Raw genomic sequence first — 21,067 nt, 5'->3', positions numbered from 1 at the left:
TGGCAAAAATGAGACATCGCACTTCTGTATAGCAGAATAAGTTCAATAGATACTGCAATCCTAATTGAAACCGGTGTTTAGAAGGTATTGTTATTTACTCTAGCTGTAAATAGAGGTTTTCACAGATGAAATTGACATATATCCTGCACTTGTAATATTTTTGACCTTTTGAAACTTGATGAAAATCAACTTTTGTAAGCTGTTTGGAGAGAACTGTGTGTAGGTATAGTGTGTCCACTGTCATGTTGGAGTGGTGTAAACCCAAAAGGTCTCTTTTTTAAAATTTCCTGATGGTTAAAATAGGATCCAAATCCCAGTGATTTTGCGGCCCGCCGCAACGTGACGTAAGAGTGCAGTTTTCCCCGCCCACCAAATTCATAGACAGGCACCATGTATCTTTAACAACATGTATACACAAGTCCAAAGAACATTTGTTTGCAATCAAACTGGGATTAAAATATTTTAAGTTTAAAACATTAATTTTTTTTAAATATAAAGAGAGTAAAATCACTATGCAATTCTTAACTGCTATTATCACCACGGCCGCATGGTGTCAGTAAACTTGCATATGTCTGTGTATGTATACTGCAAAAGGCAATTTCTGAAAGGCTTGAATAAACTCCACCACAAATATCACTGACTGCTGTTTATCTGACATAGTGCACGATGAAAAGCAGAAACACACATGGGAGCGGTGGGCAGGGAGAAGCAGCTCCATTTACAATATAGCCACGGGCTACAAAAACAGCTACATTATACTCAGACACCAAAATATGTATATTCTGGAGGCTATAGTAAATAATCTGCTGGGTATTTTAAGCTGAAACTTTACAGACACATAATAGAGACACCAGAAGCTTATCTAAAATACTGTAGGTGCCCTTTAAAACTCCAAGCAATTGCCTAAACAAAAGCTAATATGAAAACTTCACAAACACAAAAGTTACATCTGTACAATCCTTTTATTTGCTGAGAAACATCACTAAATCGCAGAAGCGTGTAATGAACAAGTAAAAATTTGTTACATTTATTAAAGTAATACAGAATGCCAAAAAATGGCCAGTTGATGATTGATTTTCAATTTCATTTTAATCAAAATCCAGCTAATTCTGATTGCTCTGATCTCTACATTTACTAAGAGATGAACAGAATGATTTAATTTGATATTTGAAGAAGTGATGTCTTATGTTGGTCTGCTTCAGTATGGCGATTGGGAAAGCGGAGCGCTGCTGGGCTCTGGTTTCGAGGGCGGTGTGGAGGACAGGTGTTCTGATGATGAAGAGGACCGCGAGACGCTTTTCGGCTCGGAGCTGCTCTCACCGAGCGGCCAGACAGATGTGCAGACCCTCGCTATCATGTTGCAGGAGCAGCTGGAGGCCATCAACAAAGAAATAAAGTGAGTTCACTTCAGCCAGAGAGACCTTGAGGACGACTTGGAAAAACAAACTTTTATTTAATGTGGAAGACAGTTGAAATTGAGAGGGCCTTGAATGGGAGGATGATGGGAAAGTGCAGGAGGAAAGCTCGCACATCATTCCCCGCCCCTAAACACAACTATAACTGTAAATCATTCCCTAAATCAGAGGGAGAATAATAGTTGTATAACACTCATGTAGAAATGCATATACCTAACCGTAAGCCTAAACATAACATAAATGATAAACATATCCCCTTAATTCTGATTGGTTGATTGGAATGTTGTTTCAGAATCAACATAGATGTTAATCCAGGAACATGTCCTACTTAGTGAAATCAGGTTGGCAGGAGAGCTCAGTATAGAGGGTAAATTGTAGGAGACTAGTTTTCAAACTGACTTAGGGAAACCCTGTTACTTTTGGAACTGGAATTATTTTTTAATGTTTTTAAAAGGAATGCCTACCAAAAACTGCATATATTTGATAAAATAAAACATTGCGATTTAACATTTATTTATTTATTTATTTATTTATTTATTTATTTATTTATTTATTTATTTATTTATTTATTTATTCACTTAGTTAGTTTTAAGTAACATTTTTATATTTTTATTTAAAAATGTAATATTTAATAATTTTTTAATTGTATGTTAATATTTATTTATTTTAGTGATGGAATTTTTTGCAGTTCCTAAGTTCTCGTATGGTGGTTCAGTAATATTTCTTAATTTTTAAATATATTTGTGACAACTGTGATATTTCATGAATAGAAATTTCTTAATAGAATTAATTTGAAACATGTATCATTTGTAAAAGTATTTAAAGTCAGTTTGATTAGTTTAATTAGGGTGATTCAAAAAGAATACCACAACATTGAAAAAAATCTGTATTTAATCAAAGAAACATGATGGAACCTTGAGTAATTAATCAATGTGAAGAGTATTTAACAAAGTTTTTTTTTGCAGTAGAAAACAAGTTCATAGATGTTCAATATGACCCCCTCCAGACACTCAAGTGCCATCAACCAGATACTCAAACTCATTCCAAACTCGCTGTAGCATCTTGGGTGTAACAGATGAAATAGCTGCAGTTATTCCTTCTTTTAGTTCCTCAATGTGAAACTTCAGAGCTTTCTTAAATCGATGACAGAAAGAGCTTAGCTCTCCTTTTCTTCTCTGCAGAGTTCTTGATTTTCAAAGTTGTGGTATTCTTTTAGAATCACCCTTTATTTATTAGAGTAGATCACAGTTAGCACTAAGCATATTATAGATTGTTGGACAATTATTTAAAAACCAAATCTATTTGCCTAAATTGAATTCAGTTCATTTAAATAATTTGTTTAATAATACACACACAAAAGTCTTTTTAAAAGTTTTATTTTAGTTGTAGTTTTTAAATTAGAGCTGTCTGTTGTTATTATTTCATAATACATAAATATTACAGCACTTTTTCCAACCAATTTTAAGATAGATTATACTGCATGCTCCATTAGTAATATTCAAGAGCTTTTGAATTTGTAGGCTTCTATATGTTTTTTCCATATATTTGAAATATCCCCAGGCATTCAAAATAAACATTCATTCATTCATTTGCCTTCGGCTTAGTCCCCTATTTATCAGGGGTCAGCACAGTGGAATAACCGCCAACTAATCTTGCATATATTTTACACAGCGGATGCCCTTCCAGCTGCAACCCAGAGCTGGAAAACACTTGTACTCTCTAACATTCACACTGGCACTCATACACTTTGGCCAGTTTTGTTTTACCCAATTCACTTATAGTGTATGTCTTTGGACTGTTGGGGAAACTGGAGCACCTGAAAAAAAACCCACTTAAACATGGGCAGAACATGCAAACTTCACACAGAAATCCCAACTGGTCCAGCGACCTTCTTGCTGTGAGGTGATAGTGCTAACCACTGAGCCACAATGCCGCCTTAAAATAAACAATGAAATGTAAATTCCATTTCCCAGCACAAGACTGTACTGGGTTGTGGCTGAAAGCTAGGTAAAACATATGCCAGAGTAGTTGGCGGTTCATTACGTTGTGGCCAAAAAAAAAAAAAGAATGGATGTAAATTCCATTTAGGTGGTCTTTGAAAAGGTTTCTTGATACCTTCGTCTCACACTCCTTTTATGTTTCCTTCAGGCTGATTCAGGAAGAGAAGGAGAGCACAGAGCTTCGTGCTGAAGAAATCGAGAGTAGAGTCAGCAGCGTGGCTCTGGACGGGCCTCCCATTCCACCGACCTCTCTGGGACGGGACAGCACAGGACGGGGCTTCATCCCCCCATCCCTCACATCCTCCACCCTGGCTTCACCCTCTCCGCCCAGCTCTGGGCACTCCACACCCCGCCTGCCCCATTCCCCTGCACGCGAGACAGACAGACAGGCAAGAGCGAGCGTGTACTGGATCATTAACAAGTGCTGCTGTTACACTCAAATATCATCATGTTAAAAGCTGATGGTGTTTATCTTCTGCTCTTCAGAACAACAAAGAGGACGACAGGTCTCTGGCCCTACTGGACTCCACCCCTCCTCCCACCCCTCGTGCGCTACGATTGGACAGGATGACACACACTCACCCTGGTGCATTGCTGGATGACAGTCGCGAGTTTCGCAGGTTTGTTTATCAACCCGGCCCATTATAAAGCACTGGTCAAACGTTTGAGATCAATACGATTTTTTTTTTATTTGAAATGAAATTGAAATTTACACCACTTACTCAAATATGCAGCTTAAGAGTTTGCAAAACTGACAATAATAAATACTTCTAGAGCAGCAGATCATCATATTAGACAGAACTTTGAAGAATCATGTTACACTGAAGTAATGATGCTGAAACTTCACAGGAATCAATTAAACTATTGATTAACTACATTCAAAAAGGAAGTGTAAAAATGTACAATTAATTTAAATGATAATAACATTTCACAATTTTACAGATTTGAAATTTTGACCAAATTAATGTGGCTTTGGTTAACAGAATAGACTAATTTTTTGAAAAAGAAAAATGACTTTGACTGATTGTGTACATCCTTGCACAGGACTATTTTGAGCTTGCACTGTACAAAACGTCTTTCCCTTTATGCTTCAGTCTAAATATTTTTGCACAAGTGAAGTGACATGTCTCTGTGGATTGCAGCCTCTCAGCTGATGGCAGCAGTTCAAACAGCAGCCAGGACTCCCTCCACAAGGCCAGTAAAAAGAAAAGCATCAAGTCTTCCATTGGTCGGCTCTTTGGAAAGAAGGACAAGGTCCGAATGGGTCAGCCTGGGCGTGAATCAACATCTCTGGGTGAGTCGAAATGAAATAACACTGCAAGAAAATCAAGTGATATTTTAAAATGATTCTGAAAAAGCCTTCACAAAGTTAAAAACATTTGTTAATGACACTGGATATATTAAAGGGCTGAGTGACATTTTGGTTAAGTAAAGAATATCTTTTATAACATTTATGTTTGTCAAAGTCATTGAACAGGACTTGCTAGTTGATTGCTTATCAATATCATTATTTGACTATTGATTTAGCATAAATCATCAGTTGATCGTTCAGATTTGCTGAAAAAGAAAATTGTAATATCATTTCCTTCGTATTTTGATTTTTTAATATATTTCTGGCAGCATTATTTCTATAAATATAAAGTTCAGAAAAGCGAAATGTATTTGAAATAGATATCATCAATGCATACTGTCATCTAAAACTTTAAAGAGCAGTGTAGTGTATTGTATATCTGAATCGAAGTGTAGTGTAAATCTGCAGAAAGTGCATTTTGAGAACATATACAAACAATTCAATCGTATCTAATTGAATGTTAAATATATTTTTAAGAAGTAAAAGAAGTTGTATATACATATGAATTCAATATTAATATTGAACAATACAGTTAAGGATGGAATTTTAATGAGGCATTGATTGTTTATTTAGTATGCATGTTTAGTAAGTGATTTCTTTAGTTTCTGGTAAACAGATTTCTGTAATAAAAGATTACAGGAGAGGAGTTGATTGTCATCACTCTTAACCTTTGTGTGTTACTCAGCCTCAACCCCTTCAGATGACTTGGGCACTGTGGATCCCCTTGGACTCACTAAGATGGCCGGTCCGGTAGACAAGGACCGGCGCAGCAAGAAGAAGTACGTTATACTCCTTCCTCCCTTCTCTCTCAGTATGTGAGTCTTTCTGTTGAATGAGCACCTCTTTCTTTCTTTAGGCATGAGCTGCTGGAGGAAGCATGTCGACAGGGTCTGCCCTTTGCATCCTGGGATGGACCCACTGTTGTCTCCTGGCTGGAAGTATGACTCCATATCTTACCAGTCTTTCTTAAAATGTTTAATTTAATTTAATTTAATTTAATTTAATTTAATTTAATTTAATTTAATTTAATTTAATTTAATTTAATTTAATTTAATTTAATCTAATTTAATTTAATTTAATTTAATTTAATTTTTAGTATTTTTATTCCATTATATCAATTATATTTTGTTGTTTTAGCTCCAACAATTATTCATGTTTTATCCTTTTTTATTAAAATTTTTTTATTCCATTTTATTATATTTTTTAATGTCTTATTATTTTATTTAAGTTTATTTTATTCACATTTTTATTCCATTGTATTATACTTTTATGTTTTATTATTTTTATGATTCTTTTGTTTCTATTGAACTGTTGAGCACTCCGGTGAGCACCTATTATTCCTTAAAAAGTGCTTTAAAAATGAACTTTGATAAGTTGCATTGAATCTAATTAATATTTTATTTAAATATCCCTCTATCTGCTTGTGTTCTATGTTACTTCTATGTGCTATATGAGACTTATTGGTAACACTTTAAAATAATGGTGCATTAGTTAATGTTTATTTACTAACCTTAACTATGAATAATCCTCTAAAGCATGGACCATTATTTTGGACCATTATTTTAAAGTGTTACTGACGTATTTTGTACATTTATCCTCTCTCTCTGTCAGCTGTGGGTGGGAATGCCGGCGTGGTACGTAGCAGCATGTCGTGCAAACGTGAAGAGTGGAGCCATCATGGCAAACCTGTCTGACACAGAGATCCAGAGAGAGATCGGCATCAGTAACCCTCTGCACCGCCTCAAACTGAGACTGGCCATTCAAGAGATGGTGTCCCTGACCAGCCCCTCAGCCCCGGCTAGCACACGCTCCGTACGCTTACATGCACTCACATATGCTTTAATGCAATGCCATATTTGATCATTATACAGTGGGGTCTAAATGTCTGAGACCATAAATGAAAATAGTTTCGTTCCACAGTGTATTTAATTTAATACAGTATATTTATAACAAATAAGATTTTCAGCAAAAACAGCCTGACTTTAAAATTAAAAAGTTTGGGGATTTTTATTCTTTTATGAAAAAGTCTAATATAAAAATAGTACTTTAATAAATTATAACTGATTTAAAATAACTCTTTTCCATCATATATACACTAACGGCCTCTTTATTAGGTACACCTTACTAGTACCGGGTTGGACCCCTTTTTGCCTTCAGAACTGGCTTAATCCTTCCTGGCATGAATTCAACAAGTGACTGGAAAATTCCTCAGAGATTTTGCTTCATATTGATATAATAGCATCACGCAGTTGCTGCAGATTTGTCGGCTGCACATCCGTGATGCAAATCTCTCGTTCCACCACATCCCAAAGGTGCTCTATTGCATTGAGCTCTGGTGACTGTGGAGGCCATTTGAGTACAGTGAATTCATTGTCATGTTCAAGAAACTAGTCTGAGATGATTCACTCTTTATGACATGGTGTGTTATCCTGCTGAAAGTAGTTATCAGAAGATGGGGACACTGTGGTCATAAAGGGATGGACTTGGTTAGCAACAATACTCAGGTAGGCTGTGGCGTTGACACGATGCTCAGTTGGCACTAATGGGCATAAGGTGTGTTAAGAAAATATGCCCCAAACCCTCACGCCACCAGCAGCAGGCTGAACTGTTAATACTGGGCAAGATGGATACATGCTTTCATGTTGTTAAGGCCAAATTCTAACCCTAATGTCGCAGTAGAAGAATCATTAGAACAGGCAACGCTTTTCCTATCTTCTATTGTCCAATCTTGGTGAGCCTGTGCCAATTGTAGCCGCACTTTGCTGTTCTTTGCTGACAGGAGTAGCACCTGGTGTGGTCCTCTGGTGATGTAAAACATCTAACTCAAGGATAAAAATGTTGTGTGTTCAGAGATGCTCTTCTGCATACCTTAGTTGTAACGAGTGGTTATTTGAGTTCTTGTTGCCTTTCTATCAGCTGTAACCAGTCTGGCCATTCTCCTTTGCCCTCTGGCATCAACAAGGCATTTGCACCCACACAACTGATGCTCACTGATATTTTGTCTTTCTTGGACAATTCTCTGTAAACCATAGAGATGGTTGTGCATGAAAATCCCAGTAGATCAGCAGTTTCTGAAATACTCAGACCAGCCCATCTGGCACCAACAACCATGCCAAGTTCAAAGTAACTTAAATAATCCTTTCTTCCCCATTTTAATGCTCGGTTTGAACTGCAGCAGATTGTCTTGACCATGTTTACATGCCTAAATGCGTTGAGTTGCTGCCATGTGACTAGCTGATTAGAAATTTGCGTTAACCAGCTGTTGGACGGGTGTACCTAATAAAGTGGCCGGTGAGTGCATATCATATTTGTGTGCATTCATGTGAAAGCTTGTTCCAGAACTTTAGTCATTGCTCCAGTATTCAGTGGCATGAAAACATGCCAATTTTAGTGGTCAGGAAATATATTTTTATATTAATAAACATTCTGTTGTGCTGCTAAGTATCTTTGTAAAAAACATAAACATTTTTCAAGGTTGTTAAAATTACACTAGTTATATTTTAATCGATCAAAATGATTATATGAAATATTTATTGTTTTCAGTTTGATGGATTTTGAACATTAATTTCCTTCAGAAACTTTCATTTACTGACCCCAAACATTTGAACAGTAATGTAAATGTCAGAATGTTCGGATCTGTGTTCAAGTTGACTGGGATGATTTAAAAATCATATGATTACTTTGTTGTGCTTATTAAAATAGCATAAAAGTCCTCATTTACAGCAGAGTTGGCCACATACAAAGATTCAGAAGCAACAAATGCTTAAATATGTAATTATCATTCCATGTTTGTACAAAACAGGACTTGCACCTGAATTATGATTGACACCAAAGCATTAGCTTAGCATAGTATAGAAAGGTAACTATCATACACTTTTCATATTGACTTTTTTCGACCAAAGTAATATTACAGATACACATACAGTATCTCATTTTAGTTTGTGATTTCAGCAAATCCACCTTTGAATGAGGTGCTTCACAGATTGCCAACTTGAAATGTTGCCATGTCCTCGGATTTTAAGAAAAGCTCATTATTAATTTTTGGGCTTAAAGGATCCAGTTAATGAGGTTAATAAAGTAGTCAGGTCTAGATCATGATCTGTTGGTATGTGAATTATTTTCAAGATAAAAATTTTGTTGTTTTGTTTTGTTTTGTTTTCTAACAAGATCTAGCAACACTAATTAGCCGAGACATACATCATTCCTTGTATTATACTTTTAGAAGAGAGACACGACTCTGATACATGTTTAAGTATGCTATTAACAACTACTTATTCAACATGCATAGAAGTTTTGTAAATGTGGTTGCCACTACCAGATTTTTTATAGGGGAGTTATTTCATTTGTTAAAATACTGTATGTTGTGTTGACAGAACTGGATTAAATATATGACCTATAAGTGATTTCAGACATTTTCTCCCCACTCCCCATTTTTCTACTGAACAATAATCCTGATATCTGTACTGTGTGTGTTTGTGTTGTTTTTTTTCTTGTCTTACACAGTCCACCAGTAACGTGTGGATGACCCACGCTGAGATGGAGTCCCTGACTGCAGCAACCAAACCAGTTAGTAACCTTTTGTTGTATTTCGTCAGTACTTTTTGTTAACATTGCTTTTATTTATTTACCAGTTGCTGTTACTGTTAACCTCATTGTCCCCTTTTGGGGCAATTTGTTCTGCAGCATACTAGATTTACAACCCATATATCATACCACACATTTAAGACAAATATTAAACAACATTAATAGTATCAAAAACAGCATCTACCTCTTTCCATTAAAATTCAGCAAATCAATCACATAAAGGACAAATGAAAATTAAAATCTGTTGGTCCTTGCAAAAGAGACCCTATACAGAGATCCAGAGAGAAGTATTTGAAATGAATGAAAAAGAGGATGGGATTTATCAGATGGAATCTGATGGGCTTTCTTTAACATTTGGATTTCATACAAATAGGATAACCTCGGCACTTTTACCTCGGCACTTTTGAGTTCTTCTGTTTTACTTTTGAAAAAGCAAAACAATAAATCAATGAAAAGGAAAAATGGATTCTATATAGGCCTTATGAAATGCCACCATTAGAGTCTTATCAATATTAAACTTTGCAAATTTTCACTGACAACAAAGTGTTTGTTGGTCTGTCCTACATAGTCTTTCAGTATTTGCTTTAAAATTTAATGTATTATCAATCATAGTTTTGTGTTCAGATGTAGAAGAGCCTCTCAACACCAATTTGTAAAATACCCAACAACAGGTTCATCTTCTCACTCCTCACAAACCAACAAATTTACAATAACTGTGTCATCTGCAAACTTAAGAATGTACCAATGTTCAAAGTGACTACGACACTCATTTGTGTCAGGATGATTAGGATATAGATGTGCCAGGATATAGTATATAGGATGTACCAGTTTGCATCAAGCAGATGTGACAGATCTGAATAATGTGCGCTTAAAATGCATTTAAATGAATAGTTCACCCATAAATTTCCCAGTCAGTACCATTTGCAGAAGTTGTGGATCAAAGGTGACAGGACTGAGTTTCATTCATAGGCGGATCTTGTCACTACAGTACATAAAACCTGAAAATGTATATTCACACTGTTAAAATTGCTTTTCTTACTTAGACACTTTTTGTCTTGTTTTTAGTCCGAATATTTAACCAAGAAGCATTTTCTAGACAAGCAAAACATGTTGTCATGTTTTAAGGAATAATATGACAATATTAAGTTTTTCTATTAATCAAGCAAAATAATTTGCCAATGGGGCAAGCAAAACTCAAAACGAAAAACAAGAATATTTTGCTTACCCCATTTGGCAGAATATTGGAGTGGTTTTATGAAAAAACTCACTTAATTTTGGCATATTGCTTCAGACAAAACAATATTTTTTGCTTGTCTAGAAAATGCTTTTTAATTTTAGAAGATTTTTAGACTATAAACCAAGTAAAATCTAAGTAAGAAAAAGCATTTATTTTGTTTTATTTATGTTATTATTTTTTCCACGTGTATTAATTTAGTATTTGCAGCACGCCATGGGTCTCAAACTCAATTCCTGGAGGGCCACAGCTCTACAAGGTTTTGCTCCAACTCTAATCAAGCACAGCTGATTCAACTAATTGGGTTGTTCAAGACTACTAGACTACTAGTAGACTAGACTATTATTAAGCAGGCGTGATTTGAAAGTGCTTGGAGCTAAAACCCAGCAAACAATTTAGTGTTTAATAGACATCCAATAGACACCTAAACATAGACAGCTTGGCCAAAACAAGGCTAAACTTGGGTTGTCAGTGAAAATCAAATAGACATCTAAGAAAAGCTTAAAACTAGACTAGTCATCAAATAGACAGATTAGACAGAATTTATACGTGTAGTCATTTATTTCTCTTTATTTGATGACTAGTCTCTTTTTGGCTTATTCGTAGACGTCTATTAGATTTTCATTGAAAGCCCAAATTCAGCCTTGTTTTAGTCTAGACGACAATGTTTAGACGTCTATTGGACATCTTTTAAAAACAAAAAATGCTTGCTGGGAATCTGCAGGGCTGTGGCCCTTCAGGAATTGAGTTTGAGACCGCCGCTGTACTGTATACTATGTTTACATGACTTTAAAAATGCAAATAGGCATTGACTTGGTTTTCATGAATGACAAAGCAGCAGTAGCAAATAAAAACGGTCTTTAATATAACACAAAAGAAGTGGGGAGGAAATTAACAACATTTTTGGGTGAGCTATCTCTTTAAGAAATTAGAATTTTCATAAAAAAAAACCTTGTCCTACAAACACCTGTTCATTTTGTTCTGTGCTAATTAGGACATATTATTGTTGTTTTATTTATTTATTTATTTATTTATTGTGTGTGTAAATTTGACATAGCTACAAATAGAGTTCATTCTTGTGGGATGGTAAAGCGCTCTGCCCCCTAGTGGACAGTATGCGAGGCATCATGAGGAGAGAGTGGAGTGCTCATGTGTTGATGCGTCTCTCTCTTTCTCTCTCCCCCTCTGTGTGTCCGGCTAGGCTGTAGCGTTGAACATCCTCAACTTTCCCTCTTTTTTCTGTTTCAGTGTGAACTGCTTCCAACTAATGACCCGGTCACTAACAAACTGTTCCTCCCTTTGTACCTCTTCTTCCTGCTTTTCTCCCTCTTTGCTCTCTTCTTTCCTCTTCCTGTCCATCGGTGTGTCTTTCCTGCCGTCCCTCTGCTGCGCTCCTTATCTCCTCTTCCTCACCTCTCTGCTATCATGCTGTCACCTCCACGCACAAGGAGCTGAAAGAGATTAGCTGGGATCAGGTGAGTAACGTCAATATGTCCATTAAACACTTTTTGTAGCTGATGGATCAGATAGTTCCCATTCAATTATGTTCAATTAGACCCTATATCAAGTGTGTGTGTGTGTGTGTGTGTGTGTGTGTGTGTGTGTGTGTGTGTGTGTGTGTGTGTGTGTGTTGCAATCACAGAGTACCACAATTCTTTTTTTCCCCTTGTTGCGCTTGAGATAAATAATTGTACATTTCTGATGCACTGAAATGTTTGATTTAAAATTCCTAATTGTTAGTATCTTAAATATTTATATAATAAATACAGTGCTCAGCATAATTGAGTACCCCCCTTTTTTGAAAGTGAACATTTTTTATTTATTTCTTAGTGAATATAGGTAATATATTTTGGTGCATTTGATGATTATTTATTAAAATAATATTTTAGTCAGCCTACATCTTTAGAAACAGAAAGATAATACATTTAAATTCTAGCAAAATATTGTAAAAAATGATTACAAACTACAGAATGTAAATTGCATTTGATTCTTTTTTTCGTTTCTCTTGATTCTTCCTCTTTTTTAAGTTTGTATCTAATATGTTTCTATAACATATAAATTTGACTGCTAGATTTTAAACCATTGTTGTAAATTATTTTGTTAGATTAGCTGTAGATTTGACTTCAGGACTGATTAAACTAATGTGTATGCACAAATATAATATTGTATAGCTTCCTATTAAAAATAGGAATTTATTTTTGAGGGGTGTATTTGCTGTGCAATATAACTGCAACAACATGTAAAAAAAATACTATATAAATGTTTAAAATAAAATGGAGTTTTACATTTCTATTGTTTAAAGTAATTTTTTTTTTACATTTTGCATTAAATATAGAGAAAACAATAAATTAATGTATAAAATGTAAATTTGTAAACAATATATTTATATTATTTTGTTTTAAAATTGTAATAAAATTTAATTATTATAATATCTATATGTTATAATATGTCTATATAATTATTAATAATATAGACAATAGTAGCATTTTTAGATTTTTGTTTGGACAAACTGGACAAAATATTTAGGACAGCCTTATATGCTTAATTTAAACTAGAGAAAAATATATTCATCCTAAAACATTAAATAAATGTTAGAGAAAACAAAAACAAAAAATTATTTCTCAAACATCAATATGTTGTTACAACACCAAATTATTTTATTAAATTATTAAGCAGACTTATTGGTTTTCTTGAAAAGTAATGCTTCAATTAATGATCTGCCAGATAAAACCTTATAATTGTAATCGTAATATGATTTTTTAGATTTAGAAGCTTCTATCTGCATTTTGCCCTGTTATTTTTTTACCCCAATCTGCAAATTTAAGAGAATTATGATACATTTTGAGTACACTTAGAACTGTTACACACATTGTTTACTGTATGGAATGCAAACACTCTGAAGCTCAATATCTCAAACGCAATTCCAAGGTGACGATTTTTTGTCTTGACTTTTTGTCAGTACATTTTTTTTTACAGTAAAGCCCTGAACTTTTTGCATGCATAAGCTCCACATTACAGTGAACAAACTTAAATACAGCTGCAAAAAAAGATGATTTTCCTTCCCTCCATGTTAGATCCTGGCCTATGGAGACATGAACCATGAGTGGGTGGGCAATGACTGGCTGCCCAGTCTGGGTTTGCCCCAGTACAGAAGCTACTTCATGGAGTCTCTTGTGGATGCCCGCATGCTGGACCATCTGACCAAGAAAGAGCTGCGTGGCCAGCTGAAAATGGTGGACAGTTTCCACAGGTAATGTCTGTTTTTCTCTCCCCATCAGTTAAATGCCGCCACACGCTCCATTACTCCTTCTCTTCATAAGTCTTAATCTCATGCTCACCTGATGCTCATCAGTTACTCTCAGGGTGCAGGTGTGTGTCTTTAGGCCTTTGCTAATCTCCAGTGTGCCTGGAGTCAGTTTTTGTAACACTTTTTTTCTTGGGGTGGAGGTCTTTAATGAATTTAGATAACCCTGTGACCTCTTTCTTTATCTGTGTGCTCTTTTGACCCACAGGGTGAGCATGCATTATGGCATCATGTGCCTGAAGCGCCTCAATTATGACCGCAAGGAGCTGGAGAGGAGGAGAGATGAGAGCCAGCACCAGAATAAAGGTTTTTAGCTTACTTGATTTTTTGTTTGCTAACAAATATGCCCAAATTTAAGTAGTACTAAGGAGTCCTTTTATGGGATTTATGTGCGCACTGTAGGCAGTCTGGTGAAAGAGGTGGTTCTTTTTCTCAAAAAGTGGACCTTATTGCAGTTATACGCTTTATTTTCTATTTAATTATGAGGTTTAAATACTGAATTTAGGTGACATTTTAAACACTATTTTTAGCTGGATTAGCTTGTCGGATGGTCACCATACCCACACTTTTTAATGTACCAAAAACTTTTCCTTAATATTTAGAATAAAGAGATATGACAAATGTTTATTTTTTAAGATAAAAACTTATTACATCATATATCATTAGTAAAAAAAAGTTTTGAAATAAAATATTTTTAAACCAATACTGTAGCGAAACATAACTTTGCTTATGTCAGACGTTTTCTTGCACAGCTGGATGTTGGACTCATGAAAAATATTTGTTTGGCCAAAATTGATTAACTGAAGACACACCAAGGTTCTGCTTGTTCCTGAAGCCTTTTTCAGTTCGTTATTTGGGCCTGATATGATGCTGGTCTTGAGCCCAGATTGCAAAAAAAATTCTGTATTATTGTTTTGCTATCCATTCTATAATTCATTCATTTTCTTGTCGGCTTAGTGCCTTTATTAATCCAGGTTCAACACAGCGGAATGAACCGCCAACTTATCCAGCTCGTTTTTACGCAGCGGATGCCCTTCTAGCCGCAACCCATACCTGGGAAACATCCACACACACACACACACACACTCACATACACTACGGACAATTTAGCCTACCCAATTCACCTGTACCGCTCGTCTTTAAACTGTGGGGGAAACCCACGTGAATGCAGGGAGAACATGCAAACTCCACACAGAAACGACAACTAAACCAAGGTTCGAACCAGCGACCCAGCAACCTTCTTGCTGTGAGGCGACAGCCCTACCTACTGCGCCCTATATATATAACAAATATATATATATATATATATATAGTACCAAGGTACATTTAGGGGTGTCGTTTAGACGTCTATTAAACACTAAATTGTTTGCTGGGAAGGAACTCAGCCAAAGGAAAATGAATGAATGATAATAATATTCCACATTATTATTATTAATTATTATTATTTTTTTTTGTAATGATTTTGATCAGAAAAATGCAGCTTTGTTGAGCGTTAGAGACTTAAGTAAGCAACACAAACTTTTTTATACTTTTCTAAATGACACGCTGATCAAGCAGCTACATTTTGCATCCTGGGTTAAACCGATCTACCAGCTAGACCAGCACTAAACCAACATAAACCAGACCATGTTGCTCTAAGCTGGCCTAGCAGGAAATTCAGGATATTTTTCCCCAAGTCCTCTTTGGGTTTTATCATGTTAATCTTTTGGCTGTGCATCATCAATCAAATCATAGAGCAGAACAGTCTGATAAACACAACGCACAAAGGGAAAAGGCAACAACAGTCACCCGTGGAATGTACAGTTCATCAAAACATCGGACAGTGAATGAGAAAATGGCAGAGAGAGGAAGGGTGTTTACACAGAGTGCGTTTGTTTGTAATAACATACATTACTAGTAGTGACGTCTGGAAAGCGCTGAGCAGCCCAGCCTTCCATTATGAGCAGCATTCAGTGGCACAATAGACATTTCACATTTTGAAGAGCAGCTGATCAAAGCACAATGCACAGATCGCACTATTAATCTGCCAGTTGTTTTAAAGGTGCAGTCGCCGCCTCATTCACTACCTTGATTAGAAACAGATGCCTTCGCTGATCTACAAGTTATTCATCGCATAGCAACACAGATGCCTTCATGCCATTTGAGACTATATTAAGCTTGAGTGAATGACTTTTGCATGCACACATCTCTCCATGCAATACTTAGGAATGTAAAGGGGATTTTAGAAAGCACAGATCCTTTTTATAAAGCCGTTTAATGGAGTTTTAAGACGTTATAAAAATTTATTTTTCCGATATGTGTTATTATATTGTGATGCCAGAGTTAAGGTGTATCTTTAGAAACAATTGATTTAGCATTTTTTATAAATATAATTTCTAATTAAATAACTATTTAATTGCCATTTATGTTTTTTTTTTATGAATACGTCTTTAAATACAAAGCATAAAATGCTCTAAAACAATCAGTAACCTGCTATTTTAGAAATTTTTGTTCTTTCTATTTAAAGATATAATTATAAACTGTGGCTACCTCGTGTAATGTGAAGTGATGCTGACAACAGGTATGCAGATCCAAACGCAGGTTTATTGAGTGGTCAGGCAAGCAACGGTCACAATCAGGAGCAAAGAAATGTATAAAGGCAAATCTAGAGTCATGGTCATAAAACAGGCGGATGGTCAAACAGGCAGGAAGCAGACAACATAAACAAACAAACAAGGCGAGGAAAACGTGTTGTAATGTTCACACACAGTATAACAAGACTCCGCAATGGGGGTGTCAAAGTGAGCTGTAAATATGTGAGTGTTACATGTAAATATGTAATCAGTCCATGAGCAGCTTCAGCTGTGGGAGTCTAATCAATGGGAAACTGAAACAGGTGTGAGTGTGTGGTGCATGACTCTTGCTTGCAGTCAATATACCGACAGATTTGTAGTTCTATGTAATCTGAGTTTACCCGTGATCTGTAAGGATCTAATTCTTACAGATCACTGGTGATTGTGACACCAAGACAGTCTTTTCCTCCTCATTAGTCCCGGTGTTAGCTTTGGTCTTGTTCATATACTATTATTGCAATACTCATGTTTTGAATCATGTCTGTTCATGGTTTGACAGTTTTTTTATTTAATTTTTGCATTTTTGGAGGATTTTAACATCATAAAAACAACACTACATTAAATGAAACAAAACTTAGCTTTCCATCAGTTTTGTTTCAATAAACCAGCAATACAGCATTCATGTCACTCTTTAACAGGAATGCACAGGTATCTAAAGAGACTACTTCATTCTGCCCCAGGGGGAAAATAGCAAGTTTACAGTTTAACAGATGAACCTAAACCTCTGTTGCTAATTGGATAACAATACTTTATAACCAGTAAAGTAGGAATGTTGAGTTACTTTGTTGCAGTTACATGTAATAGCTAATTGTATTATGCAGAGTATTATTAATGAGAGGAAGAGAGAGAAAGAGAAAGAAAGAGATTGACTGAGCAAGTCTGTATACCTGTTTCTGCATACATTTTCTTGTCAGCCTTAATTCTTGTCTGCTGGTCAGTGCACTGGCTTTATTAAAAGTACAATCAAAGGCCTTGTTTACTGCTAAAATATTTCAAATATATTACATAAATACATTTTATGACTATAGATTGATATACATGTTTTTGGAAATACAGCCTGCAAATGTAAAAGGTTTATTGCTTGTGAAGGTCCACACCTCACTTTCATTTTCTCTTTCAAAAGCAGGAAAAAAAGTTTTTTTATGCACTGAAAATGTTGTTTTGAAAAGCATATCTGATGTAAAGTTGTTTATGCCATCAGGCAGTTATGTTTTTGTTAGCAAGAAGTTGCTAGGCAACTGAGGCACACATATTCAAAGTCACAGTCAGGGAAAAGTAGCAGAGACTGACTGCTATGGCAATTAAAGGTAAAAATACTCATAGCTCTTTTGTTTCGAGCCAGTTCAGTCTCAAAATAATACATTTCTGAATGTTATTCATACATGAAAAGCACAATTTAGATTTACAAAATCAAATTTTTATATTTTAAAAACACAATTAATAAACACAACTTAAAATTTGTGAATTCACAAATACAAATATTTAAATATTTTTGCCAAATGAATTGGATCTGTGTATTTATGAATGGTGTTTTGAATTTACAAATTGTATTTGTGTACTTAAAAATTGTGTTTGGGCGAGGCAGTGGCGCAGTAGGTAGTGCTGTCGCCTCATAGCAAGAAGGTCGCTGGGTCGCTGGTTCGAACCTCGGCTCAGTTGGTGTTTCTGTGTGGAGTTTGCATGTTCTCCCTGCATTCCCATGGGTTTCCTCCAGGTGCGCCGGTTTCCCCCACAGTCCAAAGACATGCGGTACAGGTGAATTGGGTAGGCTAAATTGTCGGTAGTGTGTGTGAATGTGTGTGGATGTTTCCCAGAGATGGGTTGTGGCTTGAAGGGCATCTGCTGCGTAAAAACTTGCTGGATAAGTTGGCGGTTCATTCCGCTGTGGCGACCCCTGATTAATAAGGGGACTAAGCCGACAAGAAAATGAATGAATAAATGAAAAGTTGTGTTTTTAATTGTAAATTGTATTGTGGATGTATGAATTATATTTTTTAAATGTATAATTTTTGAAACTTTTGTGTTTTATCATTTTAATAAAATAATACTGTTAGAAAGAAATATACACATTTTTAGGAAAACTCGGTGTGTTCATAGATATGTGGGTTTTATTTTAACAATGTTATTAAATTACTAAATTTAACCACCTCTGTAGTTCTATTGTTAATTCACAGGTAGATCCAGCCACTTTTGACTATAGTAAACTCCAAATTTCTGGAACGAATTTAATGGTGAATTCAATAAAGCGTTGTTCACACAGACAAGGACGTTCTGTAAATTTTTCTGGAAAACACCATTCACACATCCTTTCCAAAGTACCAGTAAATTCTGACATCATTAACCAGAAATGAGCTCTAAACAAAAGCACTTGTATTTGTATTTTATTTTCATAAACAGCATGTAAATGCTCCTAAATATTCTGACTGGCTGGAGTAGATGTCTCTCGTAAATGTTTTAATCATAAACGCGTTTATTCCAGCAATTTTCCTTCTGTGTTCACTCAGAGCTGCATTCCAGCAAATTACTGGTAATGTTACAACTTTTATTATTGTAAAATACTGACCGGTATTTCAAAAAGGGCCTTTTCACACATGATCCTTTTCCGGAAAATTACCAGCAACCTGTTACTGAGCTATTAGATATTCGCATGTCATTTACACGCACATACAACCTCTCTCTTGCTCCCTCTCTGTCTGCCTATGACTGATTCAAAGCAGGGACTGGAACACTAACATGTCGTAACTAACAAAAATCTGGTCATATTTTGCAGCAATGAGCAAAACTAGGTTTAACTGGTCTAAACCTGCACAAATAATCACAAAATAAGCAGGATAATCAATGGCTTGCTGTGCTTTTATGGTTTTTAAATGCACTTCAGACAGTCCCTTATACATATAATTTAGAGAGAGATAGAGAGAAGTCATTTATATAAGTATATATAAGTTTCAGTTAATTAGTTACACTGCAGTTAGCAACAGTTATTTTTAGTAGTTTAATTTAACAAATAGTTAACAACGCTGCCTAAACCAGACCCTTAATTCATGACACACTAACATCTATTGCTCTTCTGCCAGCAGACAGAAGTCTACAGAATATGTCATTACCTGCAGCTGTGTGGGCTGTTTTATATTTACCAAACGGTATTAACACTGTAAATGATTCAAGAAGAACAGTTTGACTGTTTGCCATGATTGCATTCCTTCCTTTCAACTTGGGTTTGGAGAAGCTGAGTCAACAAAACCAATTCAAAGCCCACGGAATCCTCTGGAAATACAAAGCAGAGACAAAGACTTTGGCTGAAAACAAAAACACGTGTGTTCAAATGCGCATTGGCTATAATAGGTCCATCTATGAGATCAGATGCTACTGACACAAAAGATGAAATCCAGAGTCATCACTCAAGATGCTGTGCTGCCGTTGAGTGGTGAACAGCCTCCTGGAAGTCTGTTCACTGTCCGGTGTTTGTGTTTCTGCTGTAGATGTGATGGTGTGGTCGAACGAGCGTGTGATGTGCTGGGTTCAGTCCATCGGCTTGAAGGAGTACGCAGATAACCTGACTGAGAGCGGTGTTCATGGAGCGCTGTTGGCCCTGGATGACACCTTCGATTACACTGACCTCGCACTGCTCCTGCAGATTCCCAATCAAAACACACAGGTACAGAGACAAGACTGTGCACTAACTCTCATTTATGGCTTACACCTTTTCAAGCATGATATTTATAAAACATGACCTTAAAGCAATGGTTCTCAACCACCACTCCCCTCCCCCAACCCACTCCTTAAAGGGCCATGAAACCCCCTCATTTCAGCAGGGTGTTTTCACACCTCTACTTTGGAAAAAGTCAGAAAAGTGGGCGTGTCCAGCTCTGTTTAGGGGGGAGTGTCGGAGGAACTAAAGTGGGAGGGTGTGGGAGTGTCTATTTGGGCACGCGCGAGTTTCAGTCAAAATACACACAGGAGAAAGTGATGATGTTTAACCTACATGGACATCTGTAGTCGAATTATTTGCCAAATTATTAAATGTTGGACTTTAACTGCAGTTTGGCTCTTTCATTCAGTGAATTCATTCATGCCCCTTGCGACAAACGAGATATTTGATTCGAGAAACTGCTCTAAGCGTGTATTTTTAATGCAATGTTTGATACCGCACGGCGAATGAGAGAAAAAAAACTCTGCATTTCCAGGAAACTTAGATGCACACGGCAGGTAGCGTCAGAAAGCCGCATGTGTTATTCCGGTCACTAAATGCGGTGCTAACATGTTTGCTCTCAGTGCAATAGTTAACTTAATTCGATACGAACAAACTGAATAAACAAAGAGCACTGGTCGCTCACTTACCAAATCTGTAGAGACAGGACAATCACCAGCAACTAGAGCCGCGTCTTTATGAAGAGAATACTACAAACGAATCCAGATCTTAGCGTTTGCAGATGAGAACAGCTCTCAGGTAAACAATAATCCTCCTTAGACACGTAAGTTATTGTTGTCGAGCGTCGCGTACACTGTTAATCCACACGTGATCCAGATGAGCTCTCACAGAGAGAAAATGAAAACGAAACTTAATGGC

The 21,067-nt window shown here is 36.1% G+C and overlaps 1 protein-coding gene across 6 annotated transcripts in view; it reads left to right on the top strand.

Moving 5' to 3' along the window:
• The window catches only part of ppfia3 (PTPRF interacting protein alpha 3), a 77,199-nt gene that overhangs the window by 43,578 nt on the left and 12,554 nt on the right, over positions 1-21,067 (top strand). For 3 of the 6 annotated variants that reach the window (XR_015480890.1, XR_015480889.1, XR_015480888.1), the window contains 12 exons: positions 1,203-1,396; positions 3,564-3,804; positions 3,902-4,035; positions 4,558-4,709; positions 5,452-5,545; positions 5,623-5,704; positions 6,378-6,578; positions 9,270-9,332; positions 11,786-12,059; positions 13,659-13,834; positions 14,097-14,194; positions 19,980-20,155. Coding sequence is in view for 3 of the 6 variants with exons in the window: in XM_087244607.1 (XP_087100733.1) it covers positions 1,203-1,396; positions 3,564-3,804; positions 3,902-4,035; positions 4,558-4,709; positions 5,452-5,545; positions 5,623-5,704; positions 6,378-6,578; positions 9,270-9,332; positions 12,033-12,059; positions 13,659-13,834; positions 14,097-14,194; positions 19,980-20,155 (1,638 nt within the window). In the remaining 3 variants the exon portion in view is untranslated. The remainder of the gene's footprint in view (positions 1-1,202; positions 1,397-3,563; positions 3,805-3,901; positions 4,036-4,557; positions 4,710-5,451; positions 5,546-5,622; positions 5,705-6,377; positions 6,579-9,269; positions 9,333-11,785; positions 12,060-13,658; positions 13,835-14,096; positions 14,195-19,979; positions 20,156-21,067) is intronic. The other 3 variants (XM_087244607.1, XM_087244606.1, XM_087244605.1) reach the window with 1 other exon arrangement.

Source organism: Danio rerio, chromosome 3 (genome assembly GCF_052040795.2).
Source record: "Danio rerio strain M-AB ecotype USA chromosome 3, GRCz13ab, whole genome shotgun sequence".
Taxonomy (NCBI): domain Eukaryota; kingdom Metazoa; phylum Chordata; class Actinopteri; order Cypriniformes; family Danionidae; genus Danio; species Danio rerio.
Note: the sequence above shows the minus strand (reverse complement) of the source record. Positions and strands in the feature narration are given on the sequence as shown.